The sequence below is a fragment of the Gavia stellata genome, chromosome Z (assembly GCF_030936135.1).
Source record: "Gavia stellata isolate bGavSte3 chromosome Z, bGavSte3.hap2, whole genome shotgun sequence".
NCBI lineage: Eukaryota > Metazoa > Chordata > Aves > Gaviiformes > Gaviidae > Gavia > Gavia stellata.
In genome coordinates, this window is record NC_082637.1 from 17,233,904 (window position 1) to 17,258,573 (window position 24,670).

General features: G+C 38.7%; 1 protein-coding gene across 3 annotated transcripts; it reads right to left on the reverse strand.

Moving 5' to 3' along the window:
- On the reverse strand, nt 1-24,415 carry PAIP1 (poly(A) binding protein interacting protein 1). Of its 3 annotated transcripts, none has more exons than XM_059833675.1 (12): nt 24,293-24,415; nt 23,086-23,203; nt 19,316-19,497; nt 13,716-13,904; nt 10,133-10,245; nt 7,426-7,537; nt 6,059-6,184; nt 4,866-4,972; nt 3,372-3,489; nt 3,183-3,237; nt 2,472-2,565; nt 1-306 (listed from the first exon to the last, which is right to left on the reverse strand). In XM_059833675.1, exons 2-12 carry the CDS (start codon nt 23,114-23,116, stop codon nt 213-215), a joined length of 1,221 nt encoding a protein of 406 aa, XP_059689658.1. In that variant the 5' UTR covers nt 23,117-23,203; nt 24,293-24,415; the 3' UTR covers nt 1-212. The 3 variants fall into 3 exon arrangements, with proteins under 3 accessions (XP_059689658.1, XP_059689659.1, XP_059689657.1); XM_059833676.1 differs by having other exon boundaries at nt 24,289-24,415; XM_059833674.1 differs by lacking the exons at nt 23,086-23,203; nt 24,293-24,415 and adding an exon at nt 20,721-20,955.
- Nucleotides 24,416-24,670: the final 255 nt, after the last annotated feature.

Consider the following 24,670-nt stretch of genomic DNA (forward strand, 5'->3'; position numbering starts at 1 on the left):
CCTGTACATAAAATAAACTATGATATATACACAACATTTTAAGTTACAGGGCATAAGTTTACAATTTTTGGCAGATTCTGTTAAACAAAATGGAAATTGTGTAACTTTAGTACTTGGAGAAACTCAAGTTCCTTATTTTGGTACAAATGTTTTGTGTTCCCCTGTATTCTAACCATACCTAAATGGGCTTAATAAACTTAATGTGTAACATATCACTGTTTTCTATTATGTTCTGATTCTAGACAGAATTTTTCATATGCTTCTTCAATTTCTGGATCCATCTCGTCATCAATGTAATCAAAATACCTAAAAAATAATACAAAAAATTCAAAGATGTTACATACAAATTTTCAGAAACATTTATGCAGATGTCAAGAGTAAAACAGAGCTTTATAAATAGCAGTTAACAATGACATTTTCTGAAAGGGAATGAAGAGGAAAAAAAATCTTGGGTACTAGGAAAACAAATAAACAGAAACCTCAAAGCAGCATAGATAGGTACAAATAACTACAGTGTTCGTCACCATTTCACATCGTCTTATGCTGTCTACAGTTTAAAAGACAAAAATAGTTCCCAAAGTGATAGAAAATGCAATAATGCAATCCAAGCTTCCTAGAATTTAATAATGCATCTATACTGATCTATTTGCAAAAAACATAGTTAGCATCATATTAACATCATTTTTGGTTGGTCAACATCCTAGTTCAAACACTGTATCAACTGTCTTGGTTGCACAGGATATATTTATATAGAAAACCTGCATTCCTATTTGTTGATATATGAAAGGCGTCAACCTTAATTCACCTCCCTATTGCATCTGCATTATATTACCTTCTATTACATGGTAACCAGTCTTTCGGAAAAGGTCTGTCTTATTCAGATCACAGAAAAGACTGGATTCCAATAAGTATAGCACAGAGTGGAGACTACCACAGTTTCAAAATAAAGCTGGAAAGTGATGGGTATCATTTCAGGTTCCTTTCTCCCCACAGTTGTTGGGAAGTAACTTGAGTGTTCCATGTTTTTTCTAGGTCCAACTGGAGTGTTCATCACCATAAACTAGGACAGCAGATTTGTAGCTTGAACATGATAGTGTATATAATTCTCAACAGCCTTACAAAAAAAAACAGTCAGCAGCTATTGACTCTCAAAAAGTGTGCATTAATTTCAGATGCTCAGTTTATTATTTTCTGTGCCTTAGTTCCAAACAAGGGAAATAGAACATTTCATCTGCAGAGGCCATAAATGGTTATGTTTCACACAAAACCACAGTAAGTGCCGCAGAAACATATAAGGAAAGTATTTTTTTTTAGCATTGTGCATTGAAGAAGCAGTCTACACACTTATTTTATTTGTTCCTTCTTTCTTGTAGAAGTGTAGACTTGAGAAGGGACTCAACACAGAACCCTTCTCCCTGATGTCAGTCATGAGAAACAGCTGACAGAAGATCAGCATGCATTTATCTAAGCTTTTCTTAAGCCTTCAACAAAGAAGGTTCCACAGTAACCTTGCATGAAGGTTGACTCACAGTCTTCCACATGTCACTCTTTGGATTTGCTGTGTTTTTTAACTGCTGTCTGTCTCCATTTTGCATTTAATTTGTTCTACTAAGCACAGAGGTTCACATGGGTTTCTATGCCCGCCCCCCCCCCCCCCCCCCCCCGCCCCGTATGAGCTTGTCGATGTCTGATGACATCTCTAATTTATCTTCCAAAGTTCTTGCCACTCCTGTCAGCTAGGCACGATGTAAAAGTTTTCTAATTCACTAACAAAAATACTGATCCAGGCTAGCACTCTTATCCCACGTAAACACAACACTGAAAATGTTCTTACATTATCAAATCATGATCTGGAAGTCCTCTGTCAACCAGGGGAGTACAAAGCTCAGAGCAATTTATTTGAGACCATATTTCTTTTACTAGTTTCCTATTAAATTCTTCTAAACCAGTGTCAGAAAGTCAAGACTACATTCCTATCTATTGCCTCCCCCTTTGCCATTAAGTTGCTTTTCTTGTTCTACAGGAATACTGAATAGCCATTTAATTGAGTGAATACTATTGATCCTGAGGAGAGAAACTTAACAACCCCCTCCCTTTGAAAGACTCTGAAAATTTTGTAATCATCTCTAGCTGGGATGTGTACGCACATCACTCAAATGAATTCAGGTTGCCTCACTACCAACACTTCGAGGTCTGGTGCTTCGAAATTTATTTTTTTTTTTAAATGCAGAAGAGAGTATGTTTGCACATGTGCATACATACCCGAAATTTAATTACCCTACTTACTTGGATAAATATAAAATTTGTTTCAAGCTTGTGTGATTACAAACCAGCTTACACCCAAACAAACACAAAATTTCCATTGTAGAGCTAAATAATAATTATTTAGTTTCACTGTTGTCAAGATTGGATTCCTAAGTCTGCAGTAAAAATAACTAGTATAAAAAAAAAGACTCAATAAGAAAACATACGGATCTCCAGGTCCTGATAGATCTGTTCCATTTTCTTCATACTCTGGAAACAAATCCTCTCTTTCAAGCAGCTCTTGGTATTTTTCTTGGTAATCTGGCAAAGTAAAAATGAGACTGAGTAATATGTAAGATTAGTCATCTCAGTTAACATACATCTATACACCTTGAAAATAGCTTATTTAATGAAACCATAAAGAACATGAAATGTATTATAGAAAAAACTGCTGCTACAGTGTTTCCTCAGGACATCAACTGACCTCGAAGAATGATACCTATTTTCCCAGAGAACTGTAAAGGTAATCACTTGAGGTAAAGACATCTGTGATGTCATGCCACATTGTGCTCAGTTTACAAAAAACAAAGAAACCAAGGAAGAAACAAATGCTTTTGCTAGTAACAATAGACAAATAAAAGACGACTTGAACATTTTTGGCTTGCTGGAGGGACCAAGTGCTGAGGACTGTGGCACAAATTCTTCTGAACTATATGATCTCAAATACATAGTCTCCATTTCAAACATTTACCTTCTTTTAATGCAGAATAAGGCATGTCTTATGCAAAGACAGGAATTCAGACATAATTTTGTCTTTTAAGTTGTATGAGTTTCAGACGTTTGAAGAACAACTTTTTACGTACTTCAACAGGACATAAACTTAACTACAACTTTTTCAAGAAGACTGAAAAGACAGGTATACTAAGCTTGTGACATACCTGGATCTGCTGCAGTGAAAGGAACACCATCAGAAGTGTAAAATGTTGGCTCATTCTAAGAATAAAGTTATACGGAAAGTTATATGCATTCAGAGAGACAGCTGTTTGTAGTTTTCAGCAATGTGATTGTCTATGAATCAAATAAAATTCACATTCAATTAAGGAACTGAAGTGTCTGTACATTCTTACCATAAAATAGTTTGGGTCATTTTCAGGGGTAGCTTCTGTATGTGGAGAAGTTCCGTGAACTCGACCCCAGTTACTTGATCGCAGTTCTACTAGTTTCAGAAGCATATGTTTCACATCTCTGCAATAAAAAGAAGCACTACAAAAGTTACAATGTCTTCTGCTAAGCAAGAAACGGGGCTTCTTTTATCTTGCAAATACTAGATAGTTAAATCCTCCCCCCAAAAAGCTCTAAAAAAGGAAAAATTTGGTCCAGTCTGCAGAAAATTTTGAGTTAATTTTTTTCCCTGCAAGTCTAGCTGTTTTGTGTCAATTATGAGATACTTACCCTCTCCACCTCCTCTGTGATAAAGTAAGGAGACCATATGAAACAGAAATTGCTATAGTTTTTATCAGGATACCAAACATGCAGCACAAGTTAAGAGGCAAATCCTTTTCTGATAAAAGGATAGTACTGGGAAAAACAAGGGGATGATCTTAAAATTGTATTTTAATAATCTAATTTACGCTCCTAACTTTAGCCCTCTTAATCACACCGAAATTTTGCAGTCAACAGTGAGTAGTAATGTCTCCAATACATTAGATACCACCATCCATTTAATCTCTAAAATAAGAGAAAATGCTTTCTTCTTTTAAGCAAGCCCATGGAGAAAAGCCTCATAAAGGAGTAAGTAAATAAATAAAATCTTCCCTTGTTTTTTCTAGTAAAATAGGTTTTTGCTTCTGTTGAAGCCTCGGCTTGTGCTATCAATTTTCTCTGGTTCCTGAAGCAAAATTTCCTCATCCTCCCTGGGGACAGCTCAATTACAACCTACAGATGCTATAAGCTACCAGTTCACTTCCCTCCGTATGGCAAGAGATCAGGTTGCTGTGTCTGAATCTGCTACAGGTTAGTAAGATTGCAAGAGTATGAGGATGAAGTACAGCAGAATAAGATAACCTCATGCACGCAGTGGATTGCAAATTGAGAAGCAGAATATGCTAGCCAACCACTAATTTTTTTTTTCCAGACTGCAGTTAAGACCCTGCCAAAAAGGTATGCTCTCCAGAAAAAAAACCAAAAAACCACAAAGCATATTCCATTTTGCCTTTATATTTATAGTGGTGTGTATGTTTTTAATACTGTTACATATTTAATACTGTTTGTATATATTTAATACTGTTAAATACAGATTTAGAAGTATAAACTATGAGATATCACTGCTATTGTCTCTTTGTATATATACTTGCTCTTAGAGCCTAAAGCTCTTATGGACAATTTAAAGATAAAATAGAAACATGAAAAAACCAAAACCCACCAAACCCCCTCAATTAAATAATATGGGTTTTTTGTTTTTTTTTTTTTTTTTACATGGGAGGTGACCCAAATATCACTTTACTTTTCATAAATAGAAGTTTTTAAGATAATGTTTTGGACATGTTCATTATTCTTGAAGATTTTTAAGGTGTTCTGTTTAATATAGAAACAAAACACTGCACATAAACTTATCTTCTCACCTGCTACAGTTTGCATCCAACACAACATTTTCAATTCGATGAATCATTTCCTCCATATCATTCTTCCCCTTTTCTTTCCAGGCATCTTCTAAAACTGAGCCTGTCAACTAAAGACAAGGGATTACTATTTCTTTTTCTTAAAGCAATTTACAAAACTTTAATAAACTGTCAACGCAAGAGATTCTGTAACAATTCATAACATTTAGATGCACTGTGTGACCACGTGAGGGCTGAAGCTCCCAATTGCCTACATATTTTTGCCAAAAAGATCAAGAGACCTTGTAAATAGTTTAGTCTACAGACAGTATGATAGCTTTATGTCCAATGTTTATGTTACCTAGAAGTTCACAGACACCTCTCTCCTTTCAGTCTTGAAATATGATTTTGAAACAACTCTTCAGTGACATTTGTCAGAGCTTACTTGATTTAAGTACATGCTATAAAAAAGGAGAGCTTATTTTTTGCAGGTAATGCCACCAGCTTACCCAAGAAAAACAAATAGTTTAATAAACTTTAGAAAGACTTCAGTCAACTTAGCTAGCATCAGACATGCCAGAGGATTTTACCTGGGTATATGTAAGAGGAGCCAAGACTTATTTGACCAAGCCAGCCTGAATTTTAATACATAAAATCTGTGAGGCTGAAGATGCTGCTGAGAGCACTTCAGCAGCAGACAGTCTAAAACTGCTGTGGATAAAAGCCTTTTATGTTAAGAATAGGTACTTCATTGCCCAATAATTGCACAGTAGGAGTTAAAGCAGAAAAAATTAGTTTGCCACTATGATCAAAGTTAACAGCAATTCCTGATCTAGTCAGCTTAATTATTACATGATCCAAAATGCTTGGAATGGCACCTGATGATACAAAGGAATAAAATGCAAAGATAAAAGCAAGCATCTTAGTCATCATTTGTTCGGTATTCCCAGTTTTCTACTGCAGTCCTACCTTGATCCTAGATGATTAGGTAATAGCACCAAGAAGGTTTAATTAAAATAAACATATTGCTAAGCAAACAGGTGTTGGCTCCATTTCATAATGGTACTAAGGAAAAAAAAGAGTACAGCTTGTTCTGCTAACAATGTAATGCATAAACCCCTATAAACACTTCCTCATTTGCAGTTTCCCCCACTGCTCCCAAAAGTAGAAGGTTAAAAAACTTGATTTTTTTTTTTCTTTTAAAACTACTGTCTCACCTTCAGCAGTTTCACTGCACATATCAAATTACTGTCCACAGGATTAGAGAAGAGCGCATTTAGTAATTCCCGAAGGCCTTCTTGAAGAATTTCTGCTCGTGTTACCTGTCCCTTTGTTCCTTTAATCTGCAAAATATATATTAAAAAAGACATTTAAGAGACCTACAGTTTAGAAATCAATTTAGTCACATTTTCTCTCTTGAATACTGTATGATTTGGTTTGTGATCAACATAGTTGAGCTCTTTAGTTGGAAGAGCATGCCAAATACTGTAACTATTTTAGAACACAGACTTTGAGTAATATCCTTACAATTCTGACATATACGTCACAATGCATCTCTAGCATTTTGTTTCTTTGCTAATAAATTGCAAAGAAAAGCTACCAAATGCCTGGCAAATAGTCCACAAAACCCCAAATTCCCAGAACTTCCATGCTCTTTCCCAGACTAAATTATGTTTTCTCTACAGCTGTAGTGGCTTACTCCAAGAAGGCACTCTTTATGTATTTAAAAAATGGTAGAAAATGGTTTAAAAATAAATGGTATACTCCACAGAACTGGACAACTCCCCTCCCTCCTTTGTAAATCTTTCTTTTTACAATGAAATGTAGATTTCAAGGCCCACTTACGAACAGGAATGGAAGAGTCAGAGAATTATTTTCTTTCCTCATGCCAGCAAAACATTTTTATAATGTCTGCTTAAATCAAACCATTGAAATACTCCAGTGAAAAATATATTTTTAAATACACTACAGCAGTTAGTGAACTTACTGAACTCACAGGTGTAAGAATCAAGTAAGTTTTACATGCACATACCCTTTTTTTAAGTATCACAGATACAAAAAAAAAATCTAAATACAAGATTTCATGCTTCATGCATAAGCCAAGGACTCAACCTTCAGAAGAAATATCTTTAAAGGTCTGCATTTGTAATTGCTCATTTTGAGGATTTCCACATCTTCCTCAAGGGTTTGATAATAGCTTCTATTAGTGGCTGAATATGGAATTACATGGGTTATTGATCCTGATCTGCTTCAGCTAGGTTGTAACATTTCCAATGTGGGTTAAGCGCAGTCATGTCAGGTTTTGCCAGTCAAAAGAAAATACCAAAAGCTTCATTTCAGAGGTGATTTATGGTTGGTTCTTTTTATGAATTCTTACACTTTTTTTTAATCTTTATACACTTCTCTTGTAACGATCTTGTCATTTTTTGTTAATCTGTTTTTATAATGAAACTGTTCTGAAGTGCTTTTACTTTATTTCCCTCTCCCCTTAGAAAAACACCTCAAATTACATTCCATTTCAGTGTTTACCTAAACACAAGCAAAAATTAATGAAGAACCACCTGACATGCAACTTTCTCCTTACCTCTAGGTTAAGATAAAGTTCAGCTAAGAACAGCACAAAGGCATGAAATTGTTTTCGAGTAGTCTCATCTCCTTTGGTAGCTTCATCTCTGTTTTCATACTCTGTTCGACACCTGTAGACATTAAAACAAAATCATATCATCTGTAGACAGTCCAACACATATAACATGCTACTTATTTAACAGAATGCTAAGAACTTAGAAACTGCATTAAAACTGTTAAATGCTGAATGCTGGAAAGTATAATTTGTGAAGGAAATGAAAGGACTTCAAAGACACCATGGATTTGTGTCCTTTTAGATGAATACATATGATTACATGATTACGTTTTCAAGCACTGAAATATCTGAGACAGCAAAATGAAATAGAGCAAATTACAACATGTAAAAATTAAAAGACAGTTACACAGTTTACGTATTAGAAAATGGGTCCAGGAAGTGTAACACAGGCAACCAAATGTCCACAGAAATAAAGCAGATACATTTTCCCCCTTTCAGGGTGCTGCCCACATTGCCTTAGATGCCTTTACACTTATTCAATAAATTCTTTATCTCACTATTTTAAGTGACAGCGATGCATAATTCATGACACCAAGCTGAGTGGTGTGGTTGATACTCTAAAGGAATGCTATTCAGAAGGACCCTGACAGGCTAGACATGTGGGCGTGTGTGAACCTCATGAAATTCAACAAGGCCAAGTGCAAGGTCCTGCACCTGGGTCAGGGCAATCCCAAACATCGATACAGGCTAGGCGGAGTGGATTGAGAGCAGCCCTGTGGAGAAGGACTTGGGGGTACTGGTGGATGAAAAACTGACGAGGAGCTAGCAATGAGCGCTAGCAGCCCAGCAAGCCAATCACACCCTGGGCTGCACCAAAAGTATGGCCAGCAGGTCGAGGGAGGTGATTCTCCCCCTCTACTCTGCTCTCATGAGACCCCACCTGGAGTACTGCATCCAGTTCTGGAGCCCCCAGCATAAGAAGGACATGGATCTGTTGGATTGGGTCCAGAGGAGGGCCACAAAGATGATCAGGGGGCTGGAGCACCTCCCCTATGAGGACAAGCTGAGGGAGTTGGGCTTGTTTAGCCTAGAGAAGAGAAGGCTCCAGGGAGACCTCACAGCAACCTTCCAGTACTTAAAGGGGGGCCTACAGGAAAGACGGGGAGGCACTCTTTATCAGGGAGTGTAGTGATAGGACGAGGGATAATGGTTTTAAACTGAAAGAGTGTAGATTTAGATTAGGTATTAGGAAGAAATTATTTATGGTGAGGGTGGTGAGACAGTGCAAGAGGTTGCCCAGAGAAGCTGTGGATGCCCCCTCCCTGGCAGTGTTCAAGGCCAGGTTGGACAGGGCTTTGAGCAACCTGGTCTAGTGGAAGGTGTCCCTGCCCATGGCAGGGGGGTTGGAACTAGATGATCTTTAAGGTCCCTTCCAACCCAATCCATTCTATGAGTCTATGACTCTATAATTTAGATATAAGTAGAAGTACAGAGGATTAAGATAACGTGGCAGTGAGGTAATCTTTCTAGTATTCAACAACTGTGCTAAAAGTATACAAGTTTACATAGCAGTTCAAAAACAGAATTAAAAAATATTTGAGATAAAAGGAAAGCCAGACAACTTCTAATGTATTCTTAATGGTTATGTAATGGATTAAGAAACACCAGAGAAACTGAGAAATCTAAGAAGCTGAAATACAAAATTTAAGGTAGAAACTTGGACTGAAAAACAGAAGAGGAGCTCTCTGTGGTCATATTGTTAGGTTGTTCATCACCCCTCTTCCCCCAACATTAACAGGGATTTCCTTCCTGTTCAAGTAACAAACATAATCAAAAAACCCAGATGATGAAAGTGATAATTTTGAAGGCAAAAAGACTCATCTGCTTTGGGACAAGGTGAAAAGTAATTTTTTCAGCTTCTCCGTAAGGTACCACTCCTGATAAAAGACCATCAGAATGCGCTGCTGTTAAAAGTTTATCATGCTTTTGCTCCTAAACATAGGTGTACTAAGCAAAACTTTTAAAATAAGAGAAGCAAGTCTGAAGCTTAGAAAGCCAGAAGTCCTTAAAGAAAAAAAGGCTAATTTCTAAAGAATTCTGAAGTGTTAAAGTGTACTACTCCTTTAAATGTCATGCAGTAAGATTTAAGAGGAACTATATCCACTTAAAAAATGTTGCATTTTTGTCAACTATGAAGTCTAATCATTATTACACTGTAAGCCCCCAGAACTCTGTAGTAACTGAAAATTGAAGAAATTTATCTTTCTGGACTTCATGTATCTACTTCATAGATACAAAGTCAGTTAGCTGATTAATGAATAAACCTTACACAGCAACTCGAGCTGGAAAAGTAATTAAAGAAAACACAATGAAGTAAGTCCTGGCAAGAGTCAAAGGACAAGGACAGTATGTATATGTGCATTTAGTATACTTTTAAAGTTGACTAGCTTTCAAATTTACCCTGTAATTTGGGATCAGTCTAAGATACTCAATTCAAAAGAGCCTACAGAACTCTGAATGGAATCCTATTTTCATATTTTAAAAATTATGTATTTGAAATCCAGTACGTACCTGTGCTTTAACAATCCTCAATCTAAACTTCTATTTTAAATATATACCTCTTTGCACACAACATTAAGAGTTACACACAAAATAGGAAGACATGTAACCTGAGAAAGTAACAGGCTTAAAATGACATGCTGATACTGACCTTTGAAGTAACAACTGTCGGAAGTTCCCACTTTGTGGACTAATGGTTAGGTGGTGAGATAGATAGTTACACAACCGTGCTCCCATGTACGAAAAATTTGGGACAGATGTGGCCTTCCAAAATAAAAGTGGAAAAAGAAATTATTCCTAAAACTCATGATTAGGCTCTCAGGAAATATCTTTAAAAGCTTTTTTGAAAACAGTGTTTAACAGTTGATTAGAAAACTGAAGAGCAGAAGATTAGTAATTACTATTTGTATCTCATCAACACTTTGCTGTATGCATTTCAGCACTTAAAAGTTCATTATACTGTGCTTTTGTGGCTTTAAGAAAACAACCACCGTTATGCCACGTGTCCTCAACTCTACTTCTCCATTGTGACCTACAACGAAAGAGTGTCTGAAAGTCACTTACAAACTGTTCATACCAAAAAAATCAACAGTGGACATTAAGAGACTTTTTCAAGGAGATGCATTCTCTCAAGGAGCAATGAGTACGCTAAACCAAAATAAAAAATCACCTTCATTCAGTCTAAGAGCTATTTACCCCATAATCTCTTTTCGGCAATCATGAATGCCCAGGGAAAGAGTACAAGAATGTGGCAAGTAAAGATGAATACTTTCTCCTGTACATGCTGCAGCAATCTGCAGTATAGCAAACTCCAGATTCAGAGGTTAAAACTGTACCATCACAGTTCATAGGTCTTGATGGGTCCTCTTTTCTAAAACAAATCCTGTTACTGTTGAACATTTACACTTTTGTCATCTAAACCCAGGTGGTAGCAATGAAATTCCACATTGTAAGTTATCCACTGTCTGAAAATATTTTGCCTTAAATCTGATACTTCAAAATTTCAAGAGGTGGAGAAGAGTATTTGGGAATTCAATAGTGTCTACATTCAATCCCTCATACAGCTTAATGCGGTACATCCCCTTATTATGGCAATTTATTACTGTTCACTTGTTTTGAGCTCTCTTCTAACAACACTTTAATTTGAGATTATTTCTCGGATACAGCTTCAACGAAGAGGTTCTGGTGTAAATAACCTCATCAGCTCTGTCAAAAAGAAAACAGGAATACTAAGAACTCATTAAACTTCTACGGCTTTATCATCTTTGAACATTCCTCTTACATCTTGATCAGCACTACAGGTATGCTTGCATGCTTCTGCTTCTAACATGTTTGAAAAAAGCATCTTGCCATTAGTATGTCAATGCACTATAGCTAGCTACCTTCGACAGGCAGGGAAAAATATGTACTCAATGTAACTGTACTATGTGCATAAAGTCGCTGGAAAAAACTGAAGTGTCTATGGAATATACAACAAGTTTAAGTAATTAAGATAGTCAAATAGAATTTAGTTTCCATTTTCACATGCCAAGAGGCATGTGAAATAGCTAACGAGCTTTTTGATGCTTTGGTTCAACCAGTTCCTTGGACTAGAAGAGGTGCCCCCTTTTTAGAAGGCAAAATATATCACTTAAATTACACTTCTCTTTCCTAACAAAAAAAAAAAAACCAAAACACACACACATATTCTTCTAACCTCATCTGTATTTTTTAAACATTATCTTCTCAATTATTTGGTCTGTATTTGTGCTTGCATCAAATATTGAAACAATTAAATTTTAGGTATTATGACCTAGCATAGCACAGAGAGACTAAAAAAACACCTTACATCTTCTTAATAACCGATCATTACAGTGCAGTATCATCTTCCCTGAATTATTGTTGCTGGTAATCCCAGTCTACCTCCAACCCAGAAAGTCACAATCTAAGTAAGGCTAATCTACCAATACGTATCTTGAGAAATTTCAGTTGCTGTGACAGGAACAATCCACTGTATTAACTATACAACAGTCAAGATTCTTAAGCTATGAAGTCAGAGTGTTCAACTTTCGGAAAAAAAAAGAGAACTGACACTTCACTCTGTCCAGAGACATAAATGGATTAGGAAGAACAGAGGGCAAGGATATAATTAATCTTTATAGACAGACTAAGATAACCTGACACACAGAAGAACGGAAGACTATACGGGTTTCCTTCATTTTAGTCTTTTTCCTTCACAAACCTAGCATCTGTAAATCTGCTCAGTTGGGTTAAATTAAGATCACTGAAACAGATGCTTGTAAGTATACTTTAGCAATTTTAATTGTTTTGTGATAAGCCAGGAAACAAATACTTGAGCCTTTGCTCAAGACAGAATAATAATAAACATAATTGACTTATACTCCAACACTATCCTATCCTGACATACAACAAAACTAGAATTGGATGCTTTTGGATACTAGCACAGCTATTTTGTGCAATGTTTTATTTTTCACATAGTTTCAGACTGATAACACTCAGTGCTTCTCAGTTGAGGACGACATGCCCAACCCTAACACTGGACTTGTTTTTAAATAGGGGGAGAGAGGAAGGGGCAACATTAAAGACTCGCATTAAATGAGAGTCAATGTATTTAACATATGAAGTTAAAAATGGGATAAATTCCTCTCTTTTTCTTCCAATAAAGTTATATGGAATATGTTAATCTTCTTTTAACTATACTCCATGAGTTCAATTGAAGAATGGGGAAAAATACGCTGCTAACCACAGCTCAGGTAATCTTAACGTCTAACTAAACTGTTTGGAATTAAATGTGCATTGTAATAAGAAACTTCAGACTCTACAGTTCTGTACAATGACCAACCAGTCACACGGCTTCTACATACCCCAGATTAAAATATTCTGCAAGTATCCGCACTTAGAAGGTGAATAAGAGTTTTCATTTTTCAAGGTAGAATTTCAAAGCAACCAATCCAGGAAAGTGAGAGACACTCAGTGTAATAAATAGCAAGCACAAGTGTGACTTTATTCTCTGCAGCAAGCCCAAAAGACAGTAACAGCAGCTTATTTTCTAAGCAACACGTATTAAGCTGTTTTTTTTCAACGGCTCCCCCAATTAGTACAGAGTTCAGCTCAAGGTCTTTGTGCTCATTTCCACGGCCATCAATGGGACTGGGCCTAGTCACCATTAGACAAGCTTTCCTTTCCTTCAGTTACACTGTTCTGAAATAGGTATATTCCAAATGAAGAAGCAAGCTTGTCAATAAAGAGCATTTCCCAAAGGGTGATGGGTACAGTAAGTATAAATCTAACTTTTTAAAATACCAAGGAATTAAAAATGGCTAAGTTATGAAGAAATTTTTTTGCAGGATAGAATAAAAATGTACAACTCTGACATAGCTTAAGAGTTTCTTCAATCTCTATTATATAAATACAGCAATTCAAGTACAACTGCTTTTAATTAAAGTGCTGTAATTTCAACTCTAGTATGTGACCCAGGAGATCCAAATACAAAACAAAGGAGACAGAGTAAATTGAGGAAATTTATCAACCCACCAGGTATCCCACACTTCAGCTACCATTTCAATTTATTGAGCAAAATCTTTCCCTAAATATTTCAGTCTAAAACGAAAAATTCAAGTCATTAAAATACTATGTAGATACAATTACATAACAAATAATACTGGTATGCATATCTTAGACACTAGGTAACAGAGGCATAACATCCATGTTGTAAGACAGAATACACACACTACCTGCTGATAGATGAGTTCAACAAGTTCTTGTAGAGCTTCATCTGCAGTGACCCAGCCATTCAGTGTTTCAGCAAATTGCTCTATTTCACTTTCAAAACAACCTGGTTGCTCGGTGAGGTGATTTAGGAAGTCTTGTACATATTCCGCCAAAGTCAGATAGCCATCATATCTATCTTCAAAGGAAGAATCCTATAGCAGTGAAAGAACATACCAACTATTTAAAATGAATCTAAAATAATGCTGTTACACTTACTATCTCCAGAAATAACCATATAGTCCTTAGTCTTGAGTCTCTGCATACTTGATAGTGATCTTTGTTACACAGTCCACTTCAACATTTTTAGAGAGCATAGACCTCAATGCATCAAAAAGCTCCAGTAGTCCTATCATCTTAAGGACTAGGTAACATGTTTTTATAGAGATTAGGGTCTCCCAGCAGGACATACCAAAAGACAGATTAAAAAGAGATCAAACAGTTTGCCAAATCGGGTGCAAGATTAACTAACAAACTAATAAGTAAGTAGATCTGTTAAGAATAAAACTACCAAACTGAGGCTCAACACCCATTCCTGACGCATACACAAACCATGCTGCAGATATATGAACTGTAGAAGAAAAAATAATTGAAAATTTGAAACAAAGTATTTTGGGCTTAAATAGAGCGTGTATTGCCCCAAAACATGCAGAAGGGGGCGAAATTACAGAAATACAATATATACACTGTAGTGTTCCCATGTAGAAAGTATAGCTACAAAAACTGATCTTTTAAAGTCAGCAAATTTGCATCTCTTGGCAATGAATGAAACATTACAAGGCACGAAATAAAACTATTCAAATGATATTGCATTAACTTGCAGTTACTGAGGTTAAAAACCAGACAGTAAACACACCTGCTCCCTAAAGAAAGGATGAGCTAGCACAATACCACTTTATCGATGTTTATGCTCCTGCTGATGGAACAGAAGGTTGCTAGTTTTGTCCATTCAAAAATGAATGTATGTAACAGTCTCTAAAGTCAATACTCTTCTGTATGATTATAATGCTAGTGTATTAGGGGAATAGCAAAGGAAGCATACTTTGTGATGTCACTAGTAATAACATAGTACAAATAATTCACTTTGTCACACTACACAAAAGATTGTGAAAAGCATCTCATATAGATTTCAGAAGTGCAAGCAGGAGCCTGAAAAGGGACTGCTAAAGAAATGACTTATAATTAACGATTCAAGACAGAAGGGTAACATACAGAATATCAGAATTCTCAACTGATGTACTATTTAACAAGAAAAAGGTTTAAAATATATCTACTATAATGAAAAATTGAACTAAAAATAATAAACCACTTTTTTACTTCGTGGACGTAAATACATTGATAAGCTTTATAATTATATTCTCCCTCTCCCCACCACCCCTCCATTAATGAGGGGGTGTTGTTTACTTTCTGTGTTCAAAATGCCTCAGTCTCTCCTCTACAGTGAAAGATTTTTATGTGGATGTGAACTGTGCAGAAAAGACAGATATGCATTGCTGAAAATCAAGTATTGACATTAATTTCATGACCTCTGAAGAATGTGTGGGGGAAAAAAGCAGATTTTACAAAATTCTTCAAAGACCAATGTCGTAAGGGTATACAACCTAAGCTAACGGGGGACACATGAATATAACAAAATTAGAAAGATTTCCTATGATGTTTAATTAAGTAGAATATTTGCCCAGTGAATAATTCTAAAGACAATGTCAGTTAATGCTGCCCATCAGATATAGGAAAAAAATTATGGGTTTACAAAAATGGTGGCAAATTGTTACTACTCATAAGGATAAAATCTTCAACAACCTGATCCAAGTTGGTTTTGCTTTGAGTTGGGGACTGGAGCAGAGGAACTTCATAGGTCTTTCCAACCTAAAGCATTCTACAATTCTAATGGTTTGGAGCTTATAAAGCCAAAGAATAAAAGCTAACAGGCCTCTGTGTAACTCGCTAAATATTCTATTTCTCTAAAGAAAATCATCTTTTACGAGGCAATTTCAAATAGCCTAGTAAAAGTTCTGTACAATAAACTTAAAATATTTTGTTCCACAGAACTATGACATTACTGTGCAACAACTGCATCTTAATCACGTACAGCTGAACCAGCATCCCCCAGATAACCTGTTTGAAAACTCTCCAGCCAAGTTGCAGGGAATGCAGTTGCTGTAGCTAGGAAAAGAAGCTGCTCCTTCTGACAGCCATCACGTTGTTACAAGATCCTCAATTCAGCAGAGAGGAAAGTATGTTGCTCTCATACTCAGCTGATAAGAATTCAGTCTTGGAGAAGAATGACCTTGTTTTGGAAGGGGCCCCAATACCATTTGGTATACTGGTGTCCCTGTATTCTTACTCCTCTTCCCATTTTGTAATTAAGAGGCTAAACACAGAGGCTAAACTCTGTACCACGTTCACCTACTTGTACTAAATATGCAACTCCAAAGGCAGTCTAGGTTTTAGTAACTATGCCAGGGAACAGAACAAATGGCAGAGAAAAATGAATAATTCAAACATTGTAATAAGGTTGTATATTGCTAAATTAGTAACACTTGATACTTTAAAAACTAATTAAATTTAGCCCAGTAACTTGAAGACGTAAACCACTTACATTTCTCATTGGCAGATTAAGATTTAACAGAGAAGACAGCACCACATACTGTATCAATTGAAGGAAAACCAAACAAATCCCTCTTGATTATTTTCAAACAGCAGTTGGCTAACAAGAGGCTGTAAGTTTACACATTCATTACAAATTTATGATTCAAAGCCGTGAAAGTCAACTAGAAATTCTCCATTAATTTCAATGATTTCTCAGTCAAGCCAGCACTATCTAATCCTTCTCCTTTATGCTTAATAGATGTAGGATGGGATCCTGGATTATTCACAACAAAAGAGTCACCAATTTGAAAATTAGAGATTTGCCTCTCTTCTACTAAGAGTCAGTTCATGAGTTTAAAGACATAACAATGAAAAGGCTAAACAGGTACTAAAACTCCTCTGATTTACATAAAGATAAAAACCAGAAGGTCTATAGAAAAGATCCATGAACCAGATCTGCTCTTGGGCCCCTTTTGCGTACATGTGCCAATTACCACTTTTCTATACCTGATAAGTATTCACAACATTTCCACTTAGGACTTTAAGTCACTGATAGTTTATCATTGATTTGATTTCTGTTCAGAATTCTCAGGAAAAAGCTTTTTTCCCCCTTCAGATTATATGCACTCAACAAATTTACAATAAAGTTATTGAAAACTTAAGTATGAAGACTGTTGCATATACAAAATCACCTATCCATGCCGTATGAGGTTAAGGGGTACCCTCATGCTTGGCTGAATGTATAAAACCAACACCGAGGCTACTTAGCTTCCTTTTGGAAATTAACTGAAGTTAAAAAAAGCCAGGGGGAAGGATTATACAAAGATACAAGATAATACAAATCTCACTCCTGAAACTGTGAAGTGAGAACATCATTATGCCCTTCTGATGGAGTGACAGACATATTATTATCATACACCCATACCAGAGAACAAGTCTGACATTTCCTACTGGCAAGCCAAACCTAAATCCAGTCACCAGTTCTACTGCAGACATCCACAACTTCCGATGGAATGGACACCTGTATGCAAACAGAGAATTCCACGGAGGTTTTCTTTCCCAAAGTCCTGGTAAAGTTTTTCCTGAAAATTCTAGTATGCCTTGTACGCTGTACCCCTTAAAGTATCTTCATGGGAAACTGGTAGTTTTGAGTACCAGAACTAACTGGACATTAACTAATCTAATGTTATATGGACACACATAGTAATTACAATAATGTACAACCAAGCAGGAAATCAACGCTTTATTTCTAAAACAATAAATGCTTAACAGCAAAACCACAGTGTATTTTATAAGAGAAATGCAAATTTTCAGATCTAAAAATTCCAGGGAACATAATAAAAGAAATCTAAAAAGTATTAATTTTAAGTCAGAAAACCAGAAGTTTCTCAAAACAGCATTTTGATTCAAATTTTAAAACTCATGGTCAAAAATCTGTGTAACAGTAAAGTGTGCTAAATGTCTTATTTTTATTGCAAGTGAGCCCAGTTTATGAAATTAATTCAGTCATTACGCTAGAAAAACCTCAAACTTTCTAATAGTGAGGGAAGAAAGTCTGAAACACCACTATTCTATGCCTAGTGTATTCTGATGAGATTAAGGTCCCTGCAACATACTTTCAAATAAATGTTCTAGGCTTTGCTAGCATTTTAAGAGGTATTTTTATTAATAGATGAGTCACATTCATAGCATATTCCTACAACATAGCAACCAGGAACACCCACATGCTTGTGTGTTTTTGCAAAACAGCTGAAAAGCAACATTGCTGGCCTCAAAGCTTTGTAATTATAAGTATGCATTATGTATGCCATACCAAATGGTGGTTTATTTGGTCTTGAAACTGAAAACCTTTATTTATAGAAAATACATAACATGTACTGGGGCAAAGTAGTTATTTTTTCCCTAGATTACCGATTCACTGAAGCATGTTTGTGTTGGCATTTTGTTAACAGTTGTATATTGGCTACAGGCTTGTACTATGCAGGACAGTAATTTTATTTAGTAAGCTGGCAAAGCTGGTAGCATTAAGATAAAAATCAATTTTACTGGTGGGGAAAAGACTTCAAAAATGCCAAACCACTATATTTAGCATTCAAATCAAGTATTTTTCTACAAGTTATTCAAAATCTATTTGTTTCAGTATAATTGTTTTTTAGCACTTGATTGTATTTGTAAAAGTAATAGTTCCCACCTGTTTATATGTAATACCAGAGTTTGGCTGTTTGCCTAACAAAAGGATATTTCAAGAATTCACATAGATCTGCCCTGGAGTAGAGTTACTGAACAATAACATGGAAGACAATCGAGTAGAAAATAATAAGTACTAACTGTTATTACACGATGCATCTACAATATTGATCTGAAACCACCCTTAGTGATATACAATATATTTCTTATTAGGTATGTGAGTAGGTAACTGCTAGGAGTGAGCCTAACACTACTTTTTTACCCTTTGGTGATACAATTACCACTGAAGGAATTCAAAGACACATGATGGTACACTGCGTTAGGCAGTCATGGCCAACCATGCCCACGGCACAGTAAATTTAGGAAAGGAAAAGCCTATGCTCAGAAAAGCTAAAGTTCAAGCTTTCTGCCATGCTTGCTTCAAAAACCTGTAAAATCTGCATAAAAGTGCAGCTAAGCATTTACTTAAAATGCAGTGTAGATGTAACTACAACAGAGGCAGTCACCAAAAAGAGAGCTTACTCTGATGTTGGGTGTAATCAACAAGCAATGTGGTTATCTGCAGCAAGCTTTAGCAAAATATCCCCCGCTAAAGGCTCTCATGTACACCATAATATTCACTCATTATCACTTAACATTCTCACTGTGACTCTGGAGGTTATAATCAGAATTTTTGGAATCTCTTCAGCAAATGCAGCATTCAAATTATCCAATATATAAGACCTCAAAAAAATGTTACTTTGAATATAAGTAAATTGGCATATACTAAGAAGAAAAGATAAACACTTACTGCAAAGTTCTGATTGAAGTTCTGGTTGTATCCTGATGGATAAAACTCAGGTGCTTTCACAGACAACTTTGACGTTACCACAGGAGCCACAGCCAGCTGAGGTTCAGCCACTGCTGGTCCAGAATCAGGAACTGAAACTTTATCTTGTGATCCAGATGGAATTCCTGTCTGTTGTAGGTGTTCTGAAAAGTTAACAGCTTTTCTTATAAATCACTAAACTAGTTATGTATTCACACAGAGCACACACAGAATACATAATTTTTTGGACTTTAAATATACTTTTACTATAATTATACTTTCAAATTTACTTCAAATACATTGTTTTTATTTTCTTAAATACGGATAGTTTTCACTTTAGCAAACTCTAGATGTCTTTCTACATGACAGAAAGTAAACAACATGTTCATAGGAAGGTGACTCAAAAAAAGGGAGAGGAAGGAAAAAAAGAAAAAAGAGCGCTCTCTTCTCCCATGAAAACATGTTTTCCAAAAGAGCTAACCTGAGAAACGAGTAAATCTGCTTATGGTATGCTTGTGGGTTTTTCACAGATTTCAGACACAAATGCAAGACTTTGAAGGTCAATAAATGGAAGGCATCACTAATTTTCAACAACACTAACTTTTAACATCATCCTCAAAGACACTTAGCTATTGTTATCTCTTAACACCATTTGCTAAAAAAATGGAAGTGGAAGTGTTTTTAAAATGTATTTTCCAAATGCATTTTTATAGATTAGCTCCTAAGTTTACTGAAAACAGAACCCGATACCTACTTGAAAAAGCCAACCAACAATGCTTTGTATTACTGTTGGATTAGGTTTATTTCTTGGCAAACTTTTAGGCTGGAGTTCTTCAGCAAGGGGAAGGCTGAGACCATCTGCGGTCACATTAACAGATGGATAAAATGCACACACAGATGTGAGGGCACAAAAATGTGGGAACAGACAGAGAGGTGTTGCGAGTGGCTGCAATACAACACCTTTACCTGGGCGCAGGCCCATAACCCAGAAACATGACCACTCTTCTGAGAAAAAGCTGCAGGTGCTCCTACATGGCTCATCTCCGTGCAGTGCCTAGAGGAGCCAGGCAGGTACCAGGGGTGCGCAGACCGCTGGCCTTCAGGCCACGGTGACCTCTCTGCCCCTAGGCGCGGCGGTAGGAAGAAGGACGCGTCCCCATGGCCAGGCCCGAGGTCGGTCGGGGGGAAGCCCCACGGCTCCAGTCTCAGTGGGACGGCGAAGGGCGGGGGGGGGGGAGGGGGAGTCAGAGCAACAAGCGGAGCAGGAGCAGAGCCGTGCGGGCAAACGAGCGGAGCGCGGCAGGTTTCAGGGGGCTGCTCCCCGACACCTTCTACAGCGGGAGCCTTCGGAGGGGCGGGGAGAGGGCCGCTGCGCGGCGGCCCGTACCTGCGATTCCGGTGCCCAGCGGCGCCGTCTTCGGAGGCCGCAATGGTTCCTGCTGCGCGAAGAGGCCGCCCGTTTGGTGCTGCTGCTCCGCGGCCAAGCCTGAGCTGTGGGAACCGCTGCCCCCAAGGCGGGCCCCACCGCCGCTCTCGGACGCGCCCGCGCCGCTGAGGGAAGCGGCGCCTCCTCGGCCCCGGCCTCGGCCGGCACCTGGAGCTCGGTCGAAACTCTCCGACATGCTCAGGCCAGGGCGGCTCAAGCGCTCATGGGAGGGAGCCGGCGACAGGCGCGGGTGTAGGCTGGGGCCCAGGGGGGGCGGGCGCAGCACGGCAGCTCGGACCCGCCCCGCGGCGGGCCGAGCCCTTCACTTTCAGTTTCACCCCCCACACGCACCGCCACGATGGTCGCGGCCCGGCGCGGCTTACAGCGCCCCCTCGCGGCTTGGCCACGCCCGTCACCATAGCAACCCCGGCGCGGGGCCGCCCGCGGGAGGGGGCGGCCCCAGCCCCGCCGCGCCGGAGGGGGGCCCGGGCCCCCCCGTCCCAGGCGGGGTGTCGGCGAGAGCTGCCGCCGCCGGACAGGCCAGCTCGGCTGCCACGGGTTAAAGGCTCTCGCCCGGGTTTCGGGCCGCGTTGCCAACCTCCCGTATTCAGAACTGATGATTCAGCACCGCCCCCCGCGCCCCAGCACGGGACCGACCTCCGGCAACCCACTAGCGCGGGGTTTGCCTGTGCTCTGGGGCCGCGGGGTATACCCGCGTCACACCTTCCTCGCAAACCAGGGAAGCTTGGAAACGGCATTTTCAAAAAGACAATATTCTCTTGAAATTGCCTCCCTACAGGAACAAGCAGCGTGAGGTGACCGTGACAGGAGCAGGACTGCAGCTACGTAGTAGGAGACCTGTAGCTACAGGTGCACCACGCTACACTGCGCGCACGCAGCTGTTTCCACAAGAAATGGGTTTGTGCGGAAAAGCTGCAGGCTAAATTCTAGATTTCAGCCAACAAAGTTAAGCCTCCAAAGCGACAACATTACTGTACTGTTACGGTATTTAATATAAATGTGTTTGGCCACAATGATGTATTTTCATGTATAATTTGTGCATGACGCGGTAACAAACGCTCTTCTGATTTCATTTTTAAAACCTTCCATGCCAACAGGAGCTAACTGAAGGACACTGTCCATGTAATGCGTTTTGCTAATACTATTACCGCATTAACTGCGCATGACTCCCTTCACAATTTAATTCACCTGGTTTTGTTCAGCTTCAGACCAGAGTCTCGCTTTGCGAACTCCAGACCACGATCTCGTCTCAGGGTGAGGAAGGCAAGGGAGATCCGGGGCGCCCAGCACACACCGCAGCGGACCCAGCTGGGGCCGTTCACATTTTGCCTCCCTGCGCAGCCCGGCCTGTGCCGGCCTCGCCACCTGTCCCGCCCACAGCCACAGTCAAAGGCTTGCGCGGTGTTGGGTCAAACTCTGGTCATCTCTCATGTGGGGATGGAACATACGCAACTACGTATGAAACACTGTCAAAAAATCAGAATAGCACTGTCTTGTATTTAAAAAAACCACCAATTGTATTGTAAAATGGTGCCTGTCGAAGTTACGTTCCTATTTGCTTTATTACTGCATCTTACCATTTTAATTATTAAGGGGGGGCTAGGGTGTAAAATATTTGTTACTTCCCCAAGGCATGAATTGGGCTGATTTTTGGTGAGAGACAAAGTTGGCCAGACAGTAAAAGTGACACAGTTAAAAATCAATAAGGCTCATAGGAAAACTGTTCCTAGGCAACCCTTACTGAAAGTGAAGACTGGTATACTAACAAACCTATACTCTGCAAATGAAATGAGAGCAAATGTAGGAGATTTTGATGAGTCTTCAAGAATTTGAACACTTCCTTTATGTAAACAATCATCAAAACGAGATTTAAGCAGTGTTATCAATCCTTTAAAGACCACAAATTAGCTATATTAAAAATATATTAAAAATATTCAGTGTTCTTGTGTTATTTCACCTCCAGTTTTAAAGCCTATATTGTGACTTCTGGTCACATCTGTAGACTTCACCTTAACAGGAGGAGAATGAAAAGGTTACATTAATGTGAAAAAGGAAGTTGAGATTCTCAGTCACTGCTATCAAGATCCTGAGGCTTTAAGAACACCATCATTATATACTGGCATCACTTTTTAATATGCCAGTCTTTCAAGAAAACAAATCTGATTCTTGAAAACCTATGAGGAATTAAATGCCTCAGGTTATCATTATTGAACCAGACAACTTTTCACCTTTGGTCATAAACATGAATTCTTTTCACTTAGCAAACATTCTATATTAATTTAATGACTGTTTGGTGACTACTTACCGTTCAGAGTGGAATGTGATCCCAGATCCATCTTTTCGTTACAGATGTACTACTGAAGTTTGCATGAAAGCAGTTGTGTTTGGTTGGGAACCCAACTTCTCCTCCCCAATGTAGACCCCTAAACCAAAAATAATAAAAAAAGAATCTTTCAGGCAGTTAAATCGAAAATTACAACCCCCAAATACTACCTACAATAGTCAACCCCTTTAGACAATGCCTTAAATTCTGCCTAGAATATTCTGGCCCGAGTAGCTGAAGTCCTGTCAATGACTTCAATCCTCTAAGACCAAAACAGCAGAAAACCTGAGTGAGATAGCTAAGCTAGTAAGACATATCCTAAGCATCCAATGACTGGATTAAAACTTTCACCAAATGCAGTTATGACCACTTAAAAATATCCACTAGAGGAGTTACCTGCTTTGTCCTAAGAATGCTACCCGATAGCCTAAAACCCAATTCAGAAGCAATACTGTACACACCTGCAGTGCCTGGTGCTGAGAAACCACAAACTGCAACTTTGTCACTACTCAGAACACAAGCACTTTTACGTGCTTTTTTTTTTTCTTTTTATTTCTAATGAAAAAAAAACACAGAAGGCTGGTTCTAGCTTTTAAAACTGAATATATTATTAATAATTGGACTTACGCTGATCCCTGTCATACTGATAAGGCATGTTCTTGGACTAAGGCCAAAACATAAAACAGATATATTAGCACGTAAGCCATAACTAAACAGAATCTTTCCTATAAATTTATTTAAAAGCACGATAGTCTCCTGAACATCTAGTAGTAGGGTCTCCTATTAATTACGATGAGACTCCTATTTTCAGTGCTTAACTTCAGTTCTAGTCATAATTCATCAGTTTTGAGACCGGAAGCTGTGTGACACCTCTGGCAATGCATATTTTGCATGGACAGTTACACAGATGTAAATAAATAAATAAACCTCATACCTAGAAACTACAGATCGTGTGAAATAAGACAACATACACAGGCAATGGGCAACCTGGCAAACTGTCCTCTGTAAACTCTTTAACAGCATGTCCTCTTTATCAATTCATGTATTATTTATACAGTTGCCAGAGTTCCTCTTTTACTGTTATCCTCCCGTACTGTGTCCACTACTCCAAGTCCAACACGTACACCACATCACAGCTTTATTACACATTTCAAGAAATAACGACAATAATAAAGACGATACCACCTACACGCTGTGGCGTTTGTCCACGTGCAACAACTACGTTTCAGGAAGCTTCTCCGCAAGTCGGCTGCTTCGACCTTCGCCTCCTCGTCCCAGTCGCTGGCGGCCCGCCACGGCGGAGGGACGAAGGCGCCAGCGGCTGCTCGTGCCCGCCTGCTGCCGGCGCCCAACACCTGAGGGCTCCCCGAACAGCTGCGACGACTTCAGCCCTGACAGCGACGCCTCAGCTTCCCGCGGGCAAGCCCCCGACAGAGCCGCGGCACCGGGCGGAGCGCAGGACCGGCGGATAAGCCCGTCCCTGGGGCAGCCGCGCGGCCTCCCCTCAGCCGCGCGCGGGCGCCCGAAGCGCGGGCACGAGCGCGAGCCACCAGCGGCACGCAGGCGC

Coding starts and splice junctions, on each gene's coding strand:
- PAIP1 (XM_059833674.1), bottom strand. CDS start 20,955: ATGTCGGAGAGTTTCGACCGAGCTCCAGGTGCCGGCCGAGGCCGGGGC. Junction 19,498..20,720: donor GCTGGGCACCGGAATCGCAG/GTACGGGCCGCC, acceptor TTAACTTTTCAG/AACACCTACAACAGACAGGA. Junction 10,246..13,715: donor TTGAACTCATCTATCAGCAG/GTAGTGTGTGTA, acceptor TTATTTTGGAAG/GCCACATCTGTCCCAAATTT.